Below are 23,592 nucleotides of genomic sequence, written 5' to 3' on the forward strand. Positions count from 1 at the left end.
CAGTGTCTACTGATCCACATTTGAAGTCAGATCAGTTACAGTAAGGAAAATGGTAAAAATAATAAACGCGTTAAGCACATACTTAAACATGCGTGTTGATTTTTATATCCAAACTCCAATAATGTGTTTTATAAACCGAGTCCGGTTTTACTGCTTAAACTAGATCCGTAGCATGTAATACTTACCTTGTGTAGTTGTAATGTCTTCCGTTGTCGTTTCTTCAGTCGTTGTTGCTTCTTCAGTGGTGGTGGGAACATCTGTGGTAGTTACTACTGCTTCAGTAGTGGTCTCAATTGATGTCGTTGTTTCCTCTTCTGTAGTAGAAGCCACATCTGAAGTTGTTTCTACAGTTGTCGCATCAGGAGTAGTGCTGGCTTCCTCTGTTGTTGTAACTGCTGATCAAAAGTATATCAATAAATCACATTCTTCATCGTTTCACACTGCATCTTCTCAGAGCATTTAAAATATTGCTTTACAAAATGAAATCCTCGAAAAATTTCTGCCTACACTCAAAGTTTATCTCCACATCTATTGCTTTCGGTAGAATGTAGAATGCAAATATGATGTTCTATCAACGTTTACAGCATTTACCACCCGTTTTTATGAAATTTCCTATCATCCTAAATATTTCTTCCCTTTATTGAAGCAAACCTTATTATTATGACATCTGTAGTCGTAAACATTTACAAGTGTTTATAGTATTTTTGAGAACCTGTATTCTACACAGTGGTCTACTGATCCGCTTTTGAAGTCAGATCAGTCATATTAAGGAAAATGCTAAAAATAATAAACGCGTTAAGCACATACTTAAACATGCGTGGTGATTTTTATATCCAAACTCCAATAATGTGTTTTATAAACCGAGTCCGTGTTTTACTGCTTAAACTAGATCCGTAGCATAATACATACCTTCTGTAGTTACAATGTCTTCCGTTGTCGTTTCCACAGTCGTTGTTGCTTCTTCAGTGTGGTCTGAACATCTGTGGTAGTTTCTACTGGTTCAGTAGTGGTCTCCATTGATGTCGTTGTTTCCTCTTCTGTAGTAGAAGCCACATCTGAAGTTGTTTGTACAGTTGTCGCATCAGGAGTAGTGCTGGCTTCCTCTGTTGTTGTAACTGCTGATCAAAAGTATATCAATAAATCACATTCTTCATCGTTTCACACTGCATCTTCTCAGAGCATTTAAAATATTGCTTTACAAAATCTAATCCTCGAACAATTTCTGCCTACACTCAAAGTTTATCTCCACATCTATTGCTTTCGGTAGAATGTAGAATGCAAATATGATGTTCTATCAACGTTTACAGCATTTACCACCCGTTTTTATGAAATTTCCTATCATCCTAAATATTTCTTCCCTTTATTGAAGCAAACCATTATTATAACATCTGTAATCGTAAACATTAACAAGTATTTATAGTATTTTTGAGAACCTGTATTCTACACAGTGGTCTACTGATCCACTTTTGAAGTCAGATCAGTCATATTAAGGAAAATGCTAAAAATAATAAACGCGTTAAGCACATACTTAAACATGCGTGTTGATTTTTATATCCAAACTCCAATAATGTGTTTTAAAAACCGAGTCCGTGTTTACTGCTTAAACTAGATCCGTAGCATATAATACGTACCTTCTGTAGTTACTATGTCTTCCGTTGTCGTTTCCACTGTCGTTGTTGCTTCTTCAGTGGTGGTCTGAACATCTGTGGTAGTTTCTACTGGTTCAGTAGTGGTCTCAATTGATGTCGTTGTTTCCTCTTCTGTAGTAGAAGCCACATCTGAAGTTGTTTCTACAGTTGTCACATCAGGAGTCGTGCTGGCTTCCTCTGTTGTTGTAACTGCTGATCAAAAGTATATCAATAAATCACATTCTTCATCGTTTCACAGCATATCTCTCAGAGCATTTAAAATATTGCTTTACAAAATCTAATTCTCAAACAATTTCTGCCTACACTCAAAGTTTATCTCCACATCTATTGCTTTCGGTAGAATGTAGAATGCAAATATGATGTTCTATCAATGTTTACAGCATTTACCAACCGTTTTATGAAATTTCCTATCATCCTAAATATTTCTTCCCTTTATTGAAGCAAACCATTATTATAACATCTGTAATCGTAAACATTTACAAGTATTTATAGTATTTTTGAGAACCTGTATTCTACACAGTGGTCTACTGATCCACTTTTCAAGTCAGATCAGTCATATTAAGGAAAATGCTAAAAATAATAAACGCGTTAAGCACATACTTAAACATGCGTGTTGATTTTTATATCCAAACTCCAATAATGTGTTTTAAAAACCGAGTCCGTGTTTACTGCTTAAACTAGATCCGTAGCATATAATACGTACCTTCTGTAGTTACAATGTCTTCCGTTGTCGTTTCCACAGTCGTTGTTGCTTCTTCAGTGGTGGTCTGAACATCTGTGGTAGTTTCTACTGGTTCAGTAGTGGTCTCAATTGATGTCGTTGTTTCCTCTTCTGTAGTAGAAGCCACATCTGAAGTTGTTTCTACAGTTGTCGCATCAGGAGTCGTGCTGGCTTCCTCTGTTGTTGTAACTGCTGATCAAAAGTATATCAATAAATCACATTCTTCATAGTTTCACACTGCATCTTCTCAGAGCATTTAAAATATTGCTTTACAAAATCTAATTCTCAAACAATTTCTGCCTACACTCAAAGTTTGTCTCCACATCTACTGCTTTCGGTAGAATGTAGAATGCAAATATGATGTTCTATCAATTTTTACAGCATTTACCAACCGTATTTATGAAATTTCCTATCATCCTCAATATTTCTTCCCTATATGAAGCAAACCATTATTATAACATCTGTAATCGTCAACATTTACAAGTATTTATAGTATTTTTGAGAACCTGTATTCTACACAGTGGTCTACTGATCCACTTTGAAGTCAGATCAGTTATAGTAAGGAAAATGCTAAAAATAATAAACGCGTTAAGCATATACTTAAACATGCGTGTTGATGTTATATTAAACTCCAATAATGTGTTTTAAAAACCGAGTCCGTGTTTACTGCTTAAACTAGATCCGTAGCGTATAATACGTACCTTCTGTAGTTACAATGTCTTCCGTTGTCGTTTCCACAGTCGCTGTTGCTTCTTCAGTGGTGGTCTGAACATCTGTGGTAGTTTCTACTGGTTCAGTAGTGGTCTCCATTGATGTCGTTGTTTCTTCTTCTGTAGTAGAAGCCACATCTGAAGTTGTTTCTACAGTTGTCGCATCAGGAGTAGTGCTGGCTTCCTCTGTTGTTGTAACTGCTGATCAAAAGTATATCAATAAATCACATTCTTCATCGTTTCACAGCGTATCTTCTCAGAGCATTTAAAATATTGCTTTACAAAATGAAATCCTCCAACAATTTCTGCCTACACTCAAAGTTTATCTCCACATCTATTGCTTTCGGTAGAATTAGAATGCAAATATGATGTTATATCAACGTTTACAGCATTTACCACCCGTTTTACCAAATTTCCTATCATCCTAAATATTTCTTCCCTTTATTGAAGCAAGCCATTATTATAACATCTGTAATCGTAAACATTTACAAGTATTTATAGTATTTTTGAGAATCTATATTCTACACAGTGGTCTACTGATCCACTTTTCAAGTCAGATCAGTCATATTAAGGAAAATGCTAAAAATAATAAACGCGTTAAGCACATACTTAAACATGCGTGGTGATTTTTCTTTCCAAACTCCAATAATGTGTTTTAAAAACCGAGTCCGTGTTTACTGCTTAAACTAGATCCGTAGCATATAATACGTACCTTCTGTAGTTACAATGTCTTCCGTTGTCGTTTCCACAGTCGTTGTTGCTTCTTCAGTGGTGGTCTGAACATCTGTGGTAGTTTCTACTGGTTCAGTAGTGGTCTCAATTGATGTCGTTGTTTCCTCTTCTGTAGTAGAAGCCACATCTGAAGTTGTTTCTACAGTTGTCGCATCAGGAGTAGTGCTGGCTTCCTCTGTTGTTGTAACTGCTGATCAAAAGTATATCAATAAATCACATTCTTCATCGTTTCACACTGCATCTTCTCAGAGCATTTAAAATATTGCTTTACAAAATCTAATCCTCGAAAAATTTCTGCCTACACTCAAAGTTTATCTCACATCTATTGCTTTCGGTAGAATGTAGAATGCAAATGTGGTGTTCTATCAATGTTTACAGCATTTACCACCCGTTTTTATGAAATTTCCTATCATCCTAAATATTTCTTCCCTTTATTGAAGCAAACCATTATTATAACATCTGTTATCGTAAACATTTACAAGTATTTATAGTATTTTTGAGAACCTGTATTCTACACAGTGGTCTACTGATCCGCTTTTCAAGTCAGATCAGTCATATTAAGGAAAATGCTAAAAATAATAAACGCGTTAAGCACATACTTAAACATGCGTGTTGATTTTTATATCCAAACTCCAATAATGTGTTTTAAAAACCGAGTCCGTGTTTACTGCTTAAACTAGATCCGTAGCATATAATACGTACCTTCTGTAGTTACAATGTCTTCCGTTGTCGTTTCCACAGTCGTTGTTGCTTCTTCAGTGGTGGTCTGAACATCTGTGGTAGTTTCTACTGGTTCAGTAGTGGTCTCAATTGATGTCGTTGTTTCCTCTTCTGTAGTAGAAGCCACATCTGAAGTTGTTTCTACAGTTGTCGCATCAGGAGTCGTGCTGGCTTCCTCTGTTGTTGTAACTGCTGATCAAACGTATATAATAAATCACATTCTTCATAGTTTCACACCGTATCTTCTCAGAGCATTTAAAATATTGCTTTACAAAATCTAGTTCTCAAGCAATATGTGCCTACACTCAAAGTTTATCTCCACATCTATTGCTTTCGGTAGAATGTAGAATGCAAATATGATGTTCTATCAATGTTTACAGCATTTACCAACCGTTTTATGAAATTTCCTATCATCCTAAATTTTTCGTCCCTTTATTGAAGCAAACCATTATTATAACATCTGTTATCGTAAACAGTTACAAGTATTTATAGTATTTTTGAGAACCTGTATTCTACACAGTGGTCTACTGATCCACTTTTGAAGTCAGATCAGTCATAGTAAGGAAAATGCTAAAAATAATAAACGCGTTAAGCACATACTTAAACATGCGTGGTGATTTTTCTTTCCAAACTCCAATAATGTGTTTTAAAAACCGAGTCCGTGTTTTACTGCTTAAACTAGATCCGTAGCATATAATACATACCTTCTGTAGTTACAATGTCTTCCGTTGTCGTTTCCACAGTCGTTGTTGCTTCTTCAGTGGTGGTCTGAACATCTGTGGTAGTTTCTACTGGTTCAGTAGTGGTCTCAATTGATGTCGTTGTTTCCTCTTCTGTAGTAGAAGCCACATCTGAAGTTGTTTCTACAGTTGTCGCATCAGGAGTAGTGCTGGCTTCCTCTGTTGTTGTAACTGCTGATCAAAAGTATATCAATAAATCACATTCTTCATCGTTTCACACCGTATCTTCTCAGAGCATTTAAAATATTGCTTTACAAAATCTAATTCTCAAACAATTTCTGCCTACACTCAAAGTTTATCTGCACATCTATGCTTTCGGTAGAATTTAGAATGCAAATATGATGTTATATCAACGTTTACAGCATTTACCACCCGTTTTTATCAAATTTCCTATCATCCTAAATATTTCTTCCCTTTATGGAAGCAAACCATTATTATAACATCTCTAATCGTAAACATTTACAAATATTTATAGTATTTTGAGAACCTGTATTCTACACAGTGGTCTACTGATCCACTTTTCAAGTCAGATCAGTCATATTAAGGAAAATGCCAAAAATAATAAACGCGTTAAGCACATACTTAAACATGCGTTGTGATTTTTCTATCCAAACTCCAATAATGTGTTTTATAAACCGAGTCCGTGTTTTACTGCTTAAACTAGATCCGTAGCATATAATACGTACCTTCTGTAGTTACAATGTCTTCCGTTGTCGTTTCCACAGTCGTTGTTGCTTCTTCAGTGGTGGTCTGAACATCTGTGGTAGTTTCTACTGGTTCAGTAGTGGTCTCAATTGATGTCGTTGTTTCCTCTTCTGTAGTAGAAGCCACATCTGAAGTTGTTTCTACAGTTGTCACATCAGGAGTCGTGCTGGCTTCCTCTGTTGTTGTAACTGCTGATCAAAAGTATATCAATAAATCACATTCTTCATAGTTTCACACCGTATCTTCTCAGAGCATTTAAAATATTGCTTTACAAAACTAGTTCTCAAACAATTTGTGCCTACACTCAAAGTTTATCTCCACATCTATTGCTTTCGGTAGAATGTAGAATGCAAATATGATGTTCTATCAATTTTTTTACAGCATTTACCACCCGTTTTTATGAAATTTCCTATCATCCTAAATATTTCTTCCCTTTTTGGAAGCAAACCATTATTATAACATCTGTTATCGTAAACATTTACAAGTATTTATAGTATTTTTGAACCTGTATTATACACAGTGGTCTATTGATCCACTTTGAAGTCAGATCAGTTATATTAAGGAAAATGCTAAAATAATAAACGCGTTCAAGCACATACTTAAACATGCGTGGTGATTTTTCTTTTCAAACTCCAATAATATGTTTTAAAAACCGAGTCCGTGTTTTACTGCTTAAACTAGATCCGTAGCATATAATACATACCTTCTGTAGTTACAATGTCTTCCGTTGTCGTTTCCACAGTCGTTGTTGCTTCTTCAGTGGTGGTCTGAACATCTGTGGTAGTTTCTACTGGTTCAGTAGTGGTCTCAATTGATGTCGTTGTTTCCTCTTCTGTAGTAGAAGCCACATCTGAAGTTGTTTCTACAGTTGTCGCATCAGGAGTAGTGCTGGCTTCCTCTGTTGTTGTAACTGCTGATCAAAAGTAAATCAATAAATCACATTCTTCATATTTTCACACGTATCTTCTCAAAGCATTTAAAATATTGCTTTACAAAATCTACTTCTCAAACAATTTCTGCCTACACTCAAACTTTATCTCCACATCTATTGCTTTCGGTAGAATGTACAATGCAAATATGATGTTATATCAACGTTTACAGCATTTACCACCCGTTTTTATGAAATTTCCTATCATCCTAATATTTCTTCCCTTTATTGAAGCAAACCATTATTATAACATCTGTAATCGTAACATTTACAAGTATTTATAGTATTTTGAGAACCTGTATTCTACACAGTGGTCTACTGATCCACTTTTCAAGTCAGATCAGTCATATTAAGGAAAATGCTAAAAATAATAAACGCGTTAAGCACATACTCAAACATGCGTGGTGATTTTTATATCCAAACTCCAATTATGTGTTTTAAAAACTGAGTCCTTGTTTACTGCTTAAACTAGATCCGTAGCATATAATACGTACCTTCTGTAGTTACAATGTCTTCCGTTGTCGTTTCCACTGTCGTTGTTGCTTCTTCAGTGGTGGGTCTGAAAGTCTGTGTAGTTTCTACTGGTTCAGTAGTGGTCTCAGTTGATGTCGTTGTTTCCTCTTCTGTAGTAGAAGCCACATCTGAAGTTGTTTCTACAGTTGTCGCATCAGGAGTAGTGCTGGCTTCCTCTGTTGTTTTAACTGCTGATCAAAAGTATATCAATAAATCACATTCTTCATCGTTTCACACTGCATCTTCTCAGAGCATTTAAAATATTGCTTTACAAAATGAAATCCTCCAACAATTTCTGCCTACACTCAAAGTTTATCTCCACATCTATTGCTTTCGGTAGAATTTAGAATGCAAATATGATGTTATATCAACGTTTACAGCATTTACCACCCGTTTTTATCAAATTTCCTATCATCCTAAATATTTCTTCCCTTTATTGAAGCAAGCCATTATTATAACATCTCTAATCGTAAACATTTACAAATATTTATAGTATTTTTGAGAACCTGTATTCTACACAGTGGTCTACTGATCCACTTTTCAAGTCAGATCAGTCATATTAAGGAAAATGCCAAAAATAATAAACGCGTTAAGCACATACTTAAACATGCGTTGTGATTTTTCTTTCAAAACTCCAATAATGTGTTTTAAAAACCGAGTCCGTGTTTACTGCTTAAACTAGATCCGTAGCATATAATACGTACCTTCTGTAGTTACAATGTCTTCCGTTGTCGTTTCCACAGTCGTCGTTGCTTCTTCAGTGGTGGTCTGAACATCTGTGGTAGTTTTACTTGTTCAGTAGTGGTCTCAATTGATGTCGTTGTTTCCTCTTCTGTAGTAGAAGCCACATCTGAAGTTGTTTCTACAGTTGTCGCATCAGGAGTAGTGCTGGCTTCCTCTGTTGTTGTAACTGCTGATCAAAAGTATATCAATAAATCACATTCTTCATCGTTTCACAGCGTATCTTCTCAGAGCATTTAAAATATTGCTTTACAAAATGAAATCCTCCAACAATTTCTGCCTACACTCAAAGTTTATCTCCACATCTATTGCTTTCGGTAGCAATTTAGAATGCAAATATGATGTTATATCAACGTTTACAGCATTTACCACCCGTTTTTATCAAATTTCCTATCATCCTAAATATTTCTTCCCTTTATTGAAGCAAACCATTATTATAACATCTCTAATCGTAAACATTTACAAATATTTATAGTATTTTTGAGAACCTGTATTCTACACAGTGGTCTACTGATCCACTTTCGAGTCAGATCAGTCATATTAAGGAAAATGCCAAAAATAATAAACGCGTTAAGCACATACTTAAACATGCGTGGTGATTTTCTTTCCAAACTCCAATAATGTGTTTAAGAAACCGAGTCCGTGTTTTACTGCTTAAACTAGATCCGTAGCATATAATACATACCTTCTGTAGTTACAATGTCTTCCGTTGTCGTTTCCACAGTCGTTGTTGCTTCTTCAGTGGTGGTCTGAACATCTGTGGTAGTTTCTACTTGTTCAGTAGTGGTCTCAATTGATGTCGTTGTTTCCTCTTCTGTAGTAGAAGCCACATCTGAAGTTGTTTCTACAGTTGTCGCATCAGGAGTAGTGCTGGCTTCCTCTGTTGTTGTAACTGCTGATCAAAAGTATATCAATAAATCACATTCTTCATCGTTTCATACTGCATCTTCTCAGAGCATTTAAATATTGCTTTACAAAATCTAATGCTCGAAAAATTTATTCCTACACTCAAAGTTTATCTCCACATCTATTGCTTTCGGTAGAATGTAGAATGCAAATGTGGTGTTCTATCAATGTTTACAGCATTTACCACCCGTTTTTATGAAATTTCCTATATCCTAAATATTTCTTCCTTTATTGAAGCAAACCATTATTATAACATCTGTTATCGTAAACATTTACAAGTATTTATAGTATTTTTGAGAACCTGTATTCTACACAGTGGTCTACTGATCCACTTTTCAAGTCAGATCAGTCATAGTAAGGAAAATGCTAAAAATAATAAACGCGTTAAGCACATACTTAAACATTGCGTGTTGATTTTTATATCCAAACTCCAATAATGTGTTTTAAAAACCGAGTCCGTGTTTACTGCTTAAACTAGATCCGTAGCATATAATACGTACCTTCTGTAGTTACAATGTCTTCCGTTGTCGTTTCCACTGTCGTTGTTGCTTCTTCAGTGGTGGTCTGAACATCTGTGGTAGTTTCTACTGGTTCAGTAGTGGTCTCAATTGATGTCGTTGTTTCCTCTTCTGTAGTAGAAGCCACATCTGAAGTTGTTTCTACAGTTGTCGCATCAGGAGTAGTGCTGGCTTCCTCTGTTGTTGTAACTGCTGATCAAACGTATATAATAAATCACATTCTTCATAGTTTCACACCGTATCTTCTCAGAGCATTTAAAATATTGCTTTACAAAATCTAATTCTCAAACAATTTGTGCCTACACTCAAAGTTTATCTCCACATCTATTGCTTTCGGTAGAATGTAGAATGCAAATATGATGTTCTATCAATTTTTTTACAGCATTTACCACCCGTTTTTATGAAATTTCCTATCATCCTAAATATTTCTTCCCTTTATTGAAGCAAACCATTATTATAACATCTGTAATCGTAAACATTTACAAGTATTTATAGTATTTTTGAGAACCTGTATTCTACACAGTGGTCTACTGATCCACTTTTGAAGTCAGATCAGTCATAGTAAGGAAAATGCTAAAAATAATAAACGCGTTAAGCACATACTTAAACATGCGTGGTGATTTTTCTTTCCAAACTCCAATAATGTGTTTTAAAAACCGAGTCCGTGTTTTACTGCTTAAACTAGATCCTTAGCATATAATACATACCTTCTGTAGTTACAATGTCTTCCATTGTCGTTTCCACAGTCGTTGTTGCTTCTTCAGTGGTGGTCTGAACATCTGTGGTAGTTTCTACTGGTTCAGTAGTGGTCTCAATTGATGTCGTTGTTTCCTCTTCTGTAGTAGAAGCCACATCTGAAGTTGTTTCTACAGTTGTCGCATCAGGAGTAGTGCTGGCTTCCCTGTTGTTGTAACTGCTGATCAAAAGTATATCAATAAATCACATTCTTCATCGTTTCACACTGCATCTTCTCAGAGCATTTAAAATATTGCTTTACAAAATATAATTCTCAAACAATTTCTGCCTACACTCAAAGTTTATCTCCACATCTATTGCTTTCGGTAGAATGTAGAATGCAAATATGATGTTCTATCAACGTTTACAGCATTTACCACCCGTATTTATGAAATTTCCTATCATCCTAAAACCATTATTACAACATCTGTAATCGTATATTTTTTACAAGTATTTATAGTATTTTTGAGAATCTGTATTCTACACAGTTGTCTACTGATCCACTTTTCAAGTCAAATCAGTCATAGTAAGGAAAATGCTAAAAATAATGAACGCGTTAAGCATATACTCAAACATGCGTGGTGATTTTTATATCCAAACTCCAATAATGTGTTTTAAAAACCGAGTCCGTGTTTACTGCTTAAACTAGATCCGTAGCATATAATACGTACCTTCTGTAGTTACAATGTCTTCCGTTGTCGTTTCCACAGTCGTTGTTGCTTCTTCAGTGGTGGTCTGAACATCTGTGGTAGTTTCTACTGGATCAGTAGTGGTCTCAATTGATGTCGTTGTTTCCTCTTCTGTAGTAGAAGCCACATCTGAAGTTGTTTCTACAGTTGTCACATCAGGAGTCGTGCTGGCTTCCTCTGTTGTTGTAACTGCTGATCAAAAGTATATCAATAAATCACATTCTTCATAGTTTCACACCGTATCTTCTCAGAGCATTTAAAATATTGCTTTACAAAATCTAATTCTCAAACAATTTGTGCCTACACTCAAAGTTTATCTTCACATCTATTGCTTTCGGTAGAATGTAGAATGCAAATATGATGTTCTATCAATTTTTTTACAGCATTTACCACCCATTTTTATGAAATTTCCTATCATCCTAAATATTTCTTCCCTTTATTGAAGCAAACCATTATTATAACATCTGTTATCGTAAACATTTACAAGTATTTATAGTATTTTTGAGAACCTGTATTATACACAGTGGTCATTGATCCACTTTTGAAGTCAGATCAGTCATAGTAAGGAAAATGCTAAAAATAATAAACGCGTCAAGCACATACTTAAACATGCGTGGTGATTTTTCTTTTCAAACTCCAATAATGTGTTTTAAAAACCGAGTCCGTGTTTTACTGCTTAAACTAGATCCGCAGCATATAATACATACCTTGTGTAGTTGTGATGTCTGCCATTGTCGTTTCTTCAGTCGTTGATGCTTCTTCAGTGGTGGTGGGAACATCTGTGGTAGTTACTACTGCTTCAGTAGTGGTATCAATTGACGTCGTTGTATCCTCTTCTGTAGTAGAAGCCACGTCTGTAGTTGTCTCTGCTGTAGACACATCAGCAGTCGTGCTGGCTTCCTCTGTTGTTGTAACTTCTAATTAAAAAAATCAAAAAATCACATTCTTCATAGTTTCACACCGTATCTTCTCAGACCATTTAAAATATTGCCTTACAAAATCTAATTCTCAAACAATTTCTTCCTACACTCAAAGTTTATCTCCACATCTATTGCTTTCGGTAGAATGTAGAATGCAAATATGATGTTCTATCAACGTTTACAGCATTTACCACCCGTTTTATGAAATTTCCTATCATCCTAAATATTTCTTCCCTTTATTGAAGCAAACCATTATTATAACATCTGTAATCGTAAACATTTACAAGTATTTATAGTATTTTTGAGAATCTATATTCTACACAGTGGTCTACTGATCCACTTTTCAAGTCAGGTCAGTCATAGTAAGGAAAATGCTAAAAATAATAAACGCGTTAAGCACATACTTAAACATGCGTGGTGATTTTTATATCCAAACTCCAATTATGTGTTTAAAAACTGAGTCCTTGTTTACTGCTTCAACTAGATCCGTAGCATATAATACGTACCTTCTGTAGTTACAATGTCCGTCCGTTGTCGTTTCCACTGTCGTTGTTGCTTCTTCAGTGGTGGTCTGAAAGTCTGTGGTAGTTTCTACTGGTTCAGTAGTGGTCTCAGTTGATGTCGTTGTTTCCTCTTCTGTAGTAGAAGCCACATCTGAAGTTGTTTCTACAGTTGTCGCATCAGGAGTAGTGCTGGCTTCCTCTGTTGTTTTAACTGCTGATCAAAAGTATATCAATAAATCACATTCTTCATCGTTTCACACTGCATCTTCTCAGAGCATTTAAAATATTGCTTTACAAAATGAAATCCTCCAAACAATTTCTGCCTACACTCAAAGTTTATCTCCACATCTATTGCTTTCGGTAGAATTTAGAATGCAAATATGATGTTATATCAACGTTTACAGCATTTACCACCCGTTTTTATCAAATTTCCTATCATCCTAAATATTTCTTCCCTTTATTGAAGCAAACCATTATTATAACATCTCTAATCGTAAACATTTACAAATATTTATAGTATTTTTGAGAACCTGTATTCTACACAGTGGTCTACTGATCCACTTTTCGAGTCAGATCAGTCATATTAAGGAAAATGCCAAAATAATAAACGCGTTAAGCACATACTTAAACATGCGTGGTGATTTTTCTTTCCAAACTCCAATAATGTGTTTTTAAGAACCGAGTCCGTGTTTTACTACTTAAACTAGATCCGTAGCATATTATACATACCTTCTGTAGTTACAATGTCTTCCGTTGTCGTTTCCACAGTCGTTGTTGCTTCTTCAGTGGTGGTCTGAACATCTGTGGTAGTTTCTACTTGTTCAGTAGTGGTCTCAATTGATGTCGTTGTTTCCTCTTCTGTAGTAGAAGCCACATCTGAAGTTGTTTCTACAGTTGTCGCATCAGGAGTAGTGCTGGCTTCCTCTGTTGTTGTTACTGCTGATCAAAAGTATATCAATAAATCACATTCTTCATCGTTTCACACTGCATCTTCTCAGAGCATTTAAAATATTGCTTTACAAAATCTAATGCTCGAAAAATTTATTCCTACACTCAAAGTTTATCTCCACATCTATTGCTTTCGGTAGAATGTAGAATGCAAATGTGGTGTTCTATCAATGTTTACAGCATTTACCACCCGTTTTATGAAATTTCCTATATCCTAAATATTTCTTCCCTTTATTGAAGCAAACCATTATTATAACATCTGTTATCGTAAACATTTACAAGTATTTATAGTATTTTTGAGAACCTGTATTCTACACAGTGGTCTACTGATCCACTTTCAAGTCAGATCAGTCATATTAAGGAAAATGCTAAAAATAATAAACGCGTTAAGCACATACTTAAACATGCGTGTTGATTTTTATATCCAAACTCCAATAATGGTGTTTTAAAAACCGAGTCCGTGTTTACTGCTTAAACTAGAGCCGTAGCATATAATACGTACCTTCTGTAGTTACAATGTCTTCCGTTGTCGTTTCCACAGTCGTTGTTGCTTCTTCAGTGGTGGTCTGAACATCTGTGGTAGTTTCTACTGGTTCAGTAGTGGTCTCAATTGATGTCGTTGTTTCCTCTTCTGTAGTAGAAGCCACATCTGAAGTTGTTTCTACAGTTGTCACATCAGGAGTCGTGCTGGCTTCCTCTGTTGTTGTAACTGCTGATCAAAAGTATATCAATAAATCACATTCTTCATAGTTTCACACCGTATCTTCTCAGAGCATTTAAAATATTGCTTTACAAAATCTAATTCTCAAACAATTTGTGCCTACACTCAAAGTTTATCTCCACATCTATTGCTTTCGGTAGAATGTAGAATGCAAATATGATGTTCTATCAATGTTTACAGCATTTACCAACCGTTTTATGAAATTTCCTATCATCCTAAATATTTCTTCCCTTTATTGAAGCAAACCATTATTATAACATCTGTTATCGTAAACAGTTACAAGTATTTAAAGTATTTTTGAGAACCTGTATTCTACACAGTGGTCTACTGATCCACTTTTGAAGTCAGATCAGTCATAGTAAGGAAAATGCTAAAAATAATAAACGCGTTAAGCACATACTTAAACATGCGTGGTGATTTTTATATCCAAACTCCAATAATGTGTTTTAAAAACCGAGTCCGTGTTTTACTGCTTAAACTAGATCCGTAGCATATAATACATACCTTCTGTAGTTACAATGTCTTCCGTTGTCGTTTCCACAGTCGTTGTTGCTTCTTCAGTGGTGGTCTGAACATCTGAGGTAGTGTCTACTTGTTCAGTAGTGGTCTCAATTGATGTCGTTGTTTCCTCTTCTGTAGTAGAAGCCACATCTGTAGTTGTCTCTACTGTAGACACATCAGCAGTCGTGCTGGCTTCCTCTGTTGTTGTAACTGCTGATCAAAAGTGTGTCAATAAATCACATTCTTCATAGTTTCACAGCCCATCTTCTCACAGCATTTAAAATATTGCTTTACAAAATCTAATTCTCAAACAATTTCTGCCTACTCTCAAAGTGTATCTCCACATCTATTGCTTTCGGTAGAATGTAGAATGCAAATATGATAATCTATCAACGTTTACAGCATTTACCACCCGTTTTTATGAAATTTCCTATTATCGTAAATATTTCTTCCCTTTATTGAAGCAAAACCCTGCGTCACATTTTTCAACGGCTAGCAGACCACCTTTTAGGTAGACGGTCTAGCAACTGCTACCGACTTTACATGTACATAATCACATCAGAAATTTCCCTGCGTCACGCTTTTCAGCGACGTTCCACTTTGCCTGATCCGTTCACTGCTGCATTACATGGAAATCCCAGACCACCTTTTAGGTAGACGGTCAAGCAACTGCTACCGCCTTACATGTACATCAGAACATCAGAAATTTGCGTCACGCTTCTCAACGGCTAGCCTCCTTATACTGTGTGAACATTCAAACACTTATCTACTGCGCTCTATGTCGTCACTTCAAGTCTGCCTTATTTCACCGCATCAACAGACTCACACGTTTACATGTCTTCTTGTGTTTCATGTCTGCGTTTTGCAATCTGGACTCACTGGGTGCACATACAACACTTTTTAACGGCTGCCTATTCGTCATTGCAAGTCAGCCTCATTCCATTGCATTATGACTCACACGTTACATGTCTCGTCGTGTTTCACGTCTGTGTTCTGTCACCTAACGTTCCTACATGTACGTTATTTCCACCTGGGCTCGCACAGTTTACCTGTCCCCCAGGACCCCCTCCCCCAAGCGGTATCATCACCATGGTGACCCCTTGGGCGCGAGAACCTTGTCTTCGTTCCATGTTTCCACCCGGGCTCGCACAGTTTACCTGTCCCCAGGACCCCCTCCCCCCAAGCCGTATCACCACCGCGGTGATCCCTTGGGTGCAAGAACCTTGTCTTGTTCAATCCACGTTTCCACCTGGGCTCGTACAGTTTACCTGTCCCCCAGGACCCCCTCCCCCCAAGCCGTATCATCACCACGGTGATCCCTTGGGCGCGAGAACCTCGTCTTCGTTCCATGTTTCCACCCGGGCTCGCACAGTTTACCTGTCCCCTGGGACCCCCTCCCCCAAGCCGTATCACCACCGCAGTGATCCCTTGGGTGCGAGAACCTCGTCTCCGTTTCATCATGTTTCCACCTGGGCTCGTACAGTTTACCTGTCCCCCAGGACCCCCTCCCCTCAGGAAGTATCACCACCGTGGTGTTCCCCTGGGCGCGAGAACCCCTTTACTAACATCATTCTAAATTTCTTCCTCACTTTTTATGGCTGCCTATTCGTCATTGCAAGTCAGCCTCATTCCATTGCATTATGACTCACACGTTACATGTCTCGTCGTGTTTCACGTCTGTGTTCTGTCACCTAACGTTCCTACATGTACGTTGTTTCCACCTGGGCTCGCACAGTTTACCTGTCCCCCAGGACCCCCTCCCCCCAGGCCGTATCACCACCGCAGTGTTCCCCTGGGCGCGAGAACCCCTTTACTAACATCATTCTCAATTTCTTCCCTCCTTTGGGGGTCACTTCAGTCATACTTCCTTCGTTTGGGCTTTGGATTCCATCCTGACCCCCATTTCTCCGGAATTCCACTCCTTTCCCACATTGCGGCCTCTCAGGATGGATTCATCATCAAGGTCATTCAGACCTTGACCCCAAGGTCACCAATGACCATTGCTCGGTTGCTTGACTGAAGGGGCCCTCTCCCATATATTTTGCTCATATTTTATTGTAGGATAGTTTGCTACTTCTATTTTGACTCTTTTGTATTGTAAGTTTTGATAGTATTTAGTGTGAGATCTGCGAGGGCACTAGTTCTATGCCCTTTACTGCTTTATATTTGCCATTTCATCTTGTGCTTTATTCTATACTTTGTCTGCGTTTACATTCTCCTTTTTGCAGTAAACCCTCCTGTCTTTTCTCAACTTAGCGGTGGTGTGTTCACAAATCGTAAATATTTCTTCCCTTTATTGAAGCAAACCATTATTATAACATCTGTTATCGTAAACAGTTACAAGTATTTAAAGTATTTTTGAGAACCTGTATTCTACACAGTGGTCTACTGATCCACTTTTGAAGTCAGATCAGTCATAGTAAGGAAAATGCTAAAAATAATAAACGCGTTAAGCACATACTTAAACATGCGTGGTGATTTTTCTTTCCAAACTCCAATAATGTGTTTTAAAAACCGAGTCCGTGTTTTACTGCTTAAACTAGATCCGTAGCATATAATACATACCTTCTGTAGTTACAATGTCTTCCGTTGTCGTTTCCACAGTCGTTGTTGCTTCTTCAGTGGTGGTCTGAACATCTGTGGTAGTTTCTACTGGTTCAGTAGTGGTCTCAATTGATGTCGTTGTTTCCTCTTCTGTAGTAGAAGCCACATCTGAAGTTGTTTCTACAGTTGTCGCATCAGGAGTAGTGCTGGCTTCCTCTGTTGTTGTAACTGCTGATCAAAAGTATATCAATAAATCACATTCTTCATCGTTTCACAGCGTATCTTCTCACAGCATTTAAAATATTGCTTTACAAATCTAGTTCTCAAACAATTTGTGCCTACACTCAAAGTTTATCTCCACATCTATTGCTTTCGGTAGAATGTAGAATGCAAATATGATGTTCTATCAATTTTTTTACAGCATTTACCACCCGTTTTTATGAAATTTCCTATCATCCTAAATATTTCTTCCCTTTATTAAACAATTATTATAACATCTGTTATCGTAAACATTTACAAGTATTTATAGTATTTTTGAGAACCTGTATTATACACAGTGGTCTGCTGATTCACTTTTCAAGTCAGATCAGTCATATTAAGGAAAATGCTAAAAATAATAACGCGTTAAGCACATACTTAAAAATGCGTGTTGATTTTTATATCCAAACTCCAATAATGTGTTTTAAAAACAGAGTCAGTGCTTACTGCTTAAAATGCATCCTTGGCATGTAATGCTTACCTTGTGTAGTTGTGATGTCTGCCATTGTCGTTTCTTCAGTCGTTGATGCTTCTTCAGTGGTGGTGGGAACATCTGTGGTAGTTACTACTGCTTCAGTAGTGGTCTCAATTGATGTCGTTGTTTCCTCTTCTGTAGTAGAAGCCACATCTGAAGTTGTTTCTACAGTTGTCGCATCAGGAGTAGTGCTGGCTTCCTCTGTTGTTGTAACTGCTGATCAAAAGTATATCAATAAATCACATTCTTCATAGTTTCACACCGTATCTTCTCAGAGCATTTAAAATATTGCTTTACAAAATCTAATTCTCAAACAATTTGTGCCTACACTCAAAGTTTATCTCCACATCTATTGCTTTCGGTAGAATGTAGAATGCAAATATGTTCTATCAACGTTTACAGCATTTACCAACCGTTTTATGAAATTTCCTATCATCCTAAATATATCTTCCCTTTATTGAAGCAAACCATTATTATAACATCTGTAATCGTAAACATTTACAAGTATTTATAGTATTTTTGAGAACCTGTATTCTACACAGTGGTCCACTGATCCATTTTTCAAGTCAGATCAGTCATATTAAGGAATTGCTAAAAATAAAAACGCGTTAAGCACATACTTAAACATGCGTGTTGATTTTTATATCCAACTCCAATTGTGTTTATATCCAAACTCCAATAATGTGTTTTAAAAACCGCGTCAGTGCTTACTGCTTAAAATGCATCCTTGGCATGTAATGCTTACCTTGTGTAGTTGTGATGTCTGCCATTGTCGTTTCTTCAGTCGTTGATGCTTCTTCAGTGGTGGTGGGAACATCTGTGGTAGTTACTACTGCTTCAGTAGTGGTATCAATTGACGTCGTTGTATCCTCTACTGTAGTAGAAGCCACGTCTGTAGTTGTCTCTGCTGTAGACACATCAGCAGTCGTGCTGGCTTCCTCTGTTGTTGTAACTTCTAATTAATAGTATATCAATAAATCACATTCTTCATAGTTTCACACCGTATCTTCTCAGAGCATTTAAAATATTTCTTTACAAAATCTAATTGTCAAACAATTTGTGCCTACACTCAAAGTTTATCTCCACATCTATTGCTTTCGCTAGAATGTAGAATGCAAATATGATGTTCTATCAATGTTTACAGCATTACCAACCGTTTTATGAAATTTCCTATCATCCTAAATATTTCTTCCCTTTATTGAAGCAAACCATTATTATAACATCTGTTATCGTAAACATTTACAAGTATTTAGGGACCATTCGGTTTTTATGGCCGGGGGGGCTGCAAAATCCAGGGGGGTCATTGTAATTTTGGAATCCGCAAAGGGGGAGTCATCGCTTTTTCACTGGTAGGAAAGGGGGGGTCACTACATTTTCAAAAATATAATACCAACAATAAAGTTCACCTTATGCCTTGGCCATGATTGACCCTCTTTACCGGCGGGCAGCCTTCGGCGGCCCACTCGGTAAATATACTTTATGTATTACCATGACCATCTTAATGGGCAGACGCCTTTGTCGGCCCACTCCAATTAGGTTTACATGCAATGGCCATGATCCGACCCTCTTTACCGGCGGGTCGCCTGCGGTGGCCCACTACAATAAATTTACTTTATGTAATACACCACGGCAATCTTACTGTAAAATTCCCAATTGAAGCCGCGGCTTGTATTAGAAACATTTTTGAGGGACCCGGGATCACGCACTGAATAGTGGTAATGGCCGCGCGCCTTCAGCGGCCCTGTCTAGTAAAGTCTACTTTATGCAATAGCCATGATCGACCCTCTTTACCGGCGGGCCACCTTTGGTGGCCCAATAGAATAAAGTTGACTTTACGTAATGGCCCATGACCCTCTTAACCGGAGGGCTGCCTTTGGCGAATCACTCCAATAAAGTTTACTTATACAATGTCCATGGGCATGAGTTGTCTATGGAAATGAAGTTAAAAATTGCCTTACAGTCGTTCTAATTAACAGACGTTTCAATGGATGTGGCTGAGAAGTTTGTGCACTGGCATCTCTGCTACACGAATAAAGTGCGCCGCATACCAAGTTCAAATCCAAACCATGCGGGTAAATTTGACATATGGGTTTTGGTTATTTTCGGGAGGGGGAAATCAACTTTTTTTCGTCTGACAAAGGGGGGTCAACTTTTTTTCACAAAAAATGCAGGGGCGGGTCTATATTTTTTTGAACACCGGCGACAAGATTTTGCCGCCCCCCCCCCCAGGCCGTAAAAACTGAACGCTCCCTTAAAGTATTTTTGAGAACCTGTATTCTACACAGTGGTCTACTGATCCAATTTTCAAGTCAGATCAGTCATATTAAGGAAAATCCTTAATATCATAAACGCGTTAAGCACATACTTAAACACGAATGGTGATTTTTATACACAAACTCCAATAATGACTTCTAAAAACCGAGTCCGTGTTTACTGCTTAAACTAGATCCGTAGCATATAATACGTACCTTCTGTAGTTACAATGTCTTCCGTTGTCGTTCCATTGTCGTTGTTGCTTCTTCAGTGGTGGTCTGAACATCTGTGGTAGTTTCTACTGGATCAGTAGTGGTCTCAATTGATGTCGTTGTTTCCTCTTCTGTAGTAGAAGCCACATCTGAAGTTGTTTCTACAGTTGTCACATCAGGAGTCGTGCTGGCTTCCTCTGTTGTTGTAACTGCTGATCAAAAGTATACCAATAAATCACATTCTTCATAGTTTCACACCATATCTTCTCAGAGCATTTAAAATATTGCTTTACAAAATATAATTCTCAAACAATTTGTGCCTACACTCAAAGTTTATCTTCACATATATTGCTTTCGGTAGAATGTAGAATGCAAATATGGTGTTCTATCCATGTTTACAGCATTTACCACCCCTGTTTATGAAATTTCCTATCATCATCAATATTTCTTCCTTTCATTGAAGCAAACTATTATTATAACATCTGTCATGGTAAACATTTACAAATATTTAAAGTATTTTTGAGAACCTGTATTCTACACAGTGGTCTACTGATCCAATTTTGAAGTCAGATCAGTCATATTAAGGAAAATGCTAAAAATAATAAACGCGTTAAGCACATACTTAAACATGCGTGGTGATTTTTATATCCAAACTCCAATAATGTGTTTTAAAAACCGAGTCCGTGTTTACTGCTTAAACTAGATCCGTAGCATATAATACGTACCTTCTGTAGTTACAATGTCTTCCGTTGTCGTTTCCATAGTCGTGGTTGCTTCTTCAGTGGTGGTCTGAACATCTGTGCTAGTTTCTACTGGTTCAGTAGTGGTCTCAATGATGTCGTTGTTTCCTCTTCTGTAGTAGAAGCCACATCTGAAGTTGTTTCTACAGTTGTCACATCAGGAGTCGTGCTGGCTTCCTCTGTTGTTGTAACTGCTGATCAAAAGTATTTCAAATAAATCACACTCTTCATAGTTTCACACCCCTCTTTGTCAGAGCATTTAAAATATTTCTTTACAAAATCTAAGTCTCAAACAATTTCTGCCTACACTCAAAGTTTATCTCCACATCTATTGCTTTCGGTAGAATGTAGAATGCAAATATGATGTTCTCTCAATGTTAAGAGCATTTACCACCCGCTTTTATGAAATTTCCTATCATCGTAAATATTTCCTCCCTTTATTGAAGCAAACCATTATTATAACATCTGTAATCGTAAACATTTACAAGTATTTAAATTATTTTTGAGAACCTGTATTCTACACAGTGGTCTACTGATCCAATTTTGAAGTCAGATCAGTCATATTAAGGAAAATCCTTAATATCATAAACGCGTTAAGCACATACTTAAACATGCATGGTGATTTTTACACCGGGTCCAAACTCCAATAATGTTTTCTAAATACCGAGTCCGTGTTTACTGCTTAAACTAGATCCGTAACATATAATACGTACCTTCTGTAGTTACAATGTCTTCCGTTGTCATTTCCATTGTCGTTGTTGCTTCTTCAGTGGTGGTCTGAACATCTGTGGTAGTTTCTACTGGATCAGTAGTGGTCTCAATTGATGTCGTTGTTTCCTCTTCTGTAGTAGAAGCCACATCTGAAGTTGTTTCTACAGTTGTCACATCAGGAGTCGTGCTGGCTTCCTCTGTTGTTGTAACTGCTGATCAAAAGTATACCAATAAATCACATTCTTCATAGTTTCACACCATATCTTCTCAGAGCATTTAAAATATTGCTTTACAAAATATAATTCTCAAACAATTTCAGACTACTCGCAAAGTTTATCTCCACATCTATTGCTTTCAGTAGAATATAGAATGCAAATATGGTGTTCTATCAACGTTTACAGCATTTCCACCCGTTTTATGAAATTTCCTATCATCATCAATATTTCTTGCCTTCATTGAAGCAAATTATTATTATGTCCACTAGAATAAAGTTGACTTTACGTAATGGCCCATGACCCTCTTAACCGGAGGGCTGCCTTTGGCGAATCACTCCATAAAGTTTACTTTATACAATGTCCATGGGCATGAGTTGTCTATGGAAATGAAGTTAAAAATTGCCTTACAGTCGTTCTAATTAACAGACGTTTCAATGGATGTGGCTGAGAAGTTTGTGCACTGGCATCTCTGCTACACGAATAAAGTGCGCCGCATACCGAAGTTCAAATCCAAACCATGCGGGTAAATTTGACATATGGGTTTTGGTTATTTTTCGGGGGGTCATCAACTTTTTTTCGTCTGACAAAGGGGGGGTCAACTTTTTTTCACAAAAATGCAGGGGGATCTATATTTTTTTGAACACCGGCGACAAGATTTTGCCCCCCCCCCCCAGGCCGTAAAAGCTGAACGCTCCATTAAAGTATTTTTGAGAACCTGTATTCTACACAGTGGTCTACTGATCCAATTTTCAAGTCAGATCAGTCATATTAAGGAAAATCCTTAATATCATAAACGCGTTAAGCACATACTAAATCACGCGTGCAGATTTTTATACACAAACTCCAATAATGACTTCTAAAAACCGAGTCCGTGTTTACTGCTTAAACTAGATCCGTAGCATATAATACGTACCTTCTGTAGTTACAATGTCTTCCGTTGTCGTTTCCACAGTCGTTGTTGCTTCTTCAGTGGTGGTCTGAACATCTGTGGTAGTTTCTACTGGATCAGTAGTGGTCTCAATTGATGTCGTTGTTTCCTCTTCTGTAGTAGAAGCCACATCTGAAGTTGTTTCTACAGTTGTCACATCAGGAGTCGTGCTGGCTTCCTCTGTTGTTGTAACTGCTGATCAAAAGTATACCAATAAATCACATTCTTCATAGTTTCACACCCCATCTTCTCAGAGCATTTAAAATATTGCTTTACAAAATCTAATTCTCAAACAATTTGTGCCTACACTCAAAGTTTATCTTCACATATATTGCTTTCGGTAGAATGTAGAATGCAAATATGGTGTTCTATCAATGTTTACAGCATTTACCACCCGTGTTTATGAAATTTCCTATCATCATCAATATTTCTTCCTTTCATTGAAGCAAACTATTATTATAACATCTGTCATGGTAAACATTTACAAATATTTAAATTATTTTTGAGAACCTGTATTCTACACAGTGGTCTACTGATCCAATTTTCAAGTCAGATCAGTCATATTAAGGAAAATCCTTAATATCATAAACGCGTTAAGCACATACTAAATCACGCGTGCAGATTTTTATACACAAACTCCAATAATGACTTCTAAA

The 23,592-nt window shown here is 36.9% G+C and overlaps 2 protein-coding genes across 2 annotated transcripts in view; both read right to left on the minus strand.

The window, feature by feature from the left end:
- LOC139117611 (fibrillin-1-like) overlaps positions 1–19,962 on the minus strand; it is a 129,015-nt gene extending 109,053 nt beyond the window's left edge. Inside the window, exons 1-4 of the mRNA XM_070680852.1 lie at positions 19,926–19,962; positions 18,623–18,829; positions 17,884–18,090; positions 11,715–11,924 (exon numbers count right to left, since the gene is read on the minus strand). Coding sequence (XP_070536953.1) covers positions 11,715–11,924; positions 17,884–18,090; positions 18,623–18,829; positions 19,926–19,962 — 661 coding nt within the window. The remainder of the gene's footprint in view (positions 1–11,714; positions 11,925–17,883; positions 18,091–18,622; positions 18,830–19,925) is intronic.
- Positions 19,963–21,151: 1,189 nt separating this feature from the next.
- Positions 21,152–23,355, minus strand: LOC139117612 (integumentary mucin A.1-like). Its single transcript, XM_070680853.1, has 4 exons — positions 23,328–23,355; positions 22,922–23,128; positions 21,796–22,002; positions 21,152–21,273 (listed from the first exon to the last, which is right to left on the minus strand). Exons 1-4 carry the CDS (start codon positions 23,353–23,355, stop codon positions 21,152–21,154), a joined length of 564 nt encoding a protein of 187 aa, XP_070536954.1.
- Positions 23,356–23,592: the final 237 nt, after the last annotated feature.

This window comes from Ptychodera flava, chromosome 18 (genome assembly GCF_041260155.1).
Source record: "Ptychodera flava strain L36383 chromosome 18, AS_Pfla_20210202, whole genome shotgun sequence".
Lineage (NCBI taxonomy): Eukaryota > Metazoa > Hemichordata > Enteropneusta > Ptychoderidae > Ptychodera > Ptychodera flava.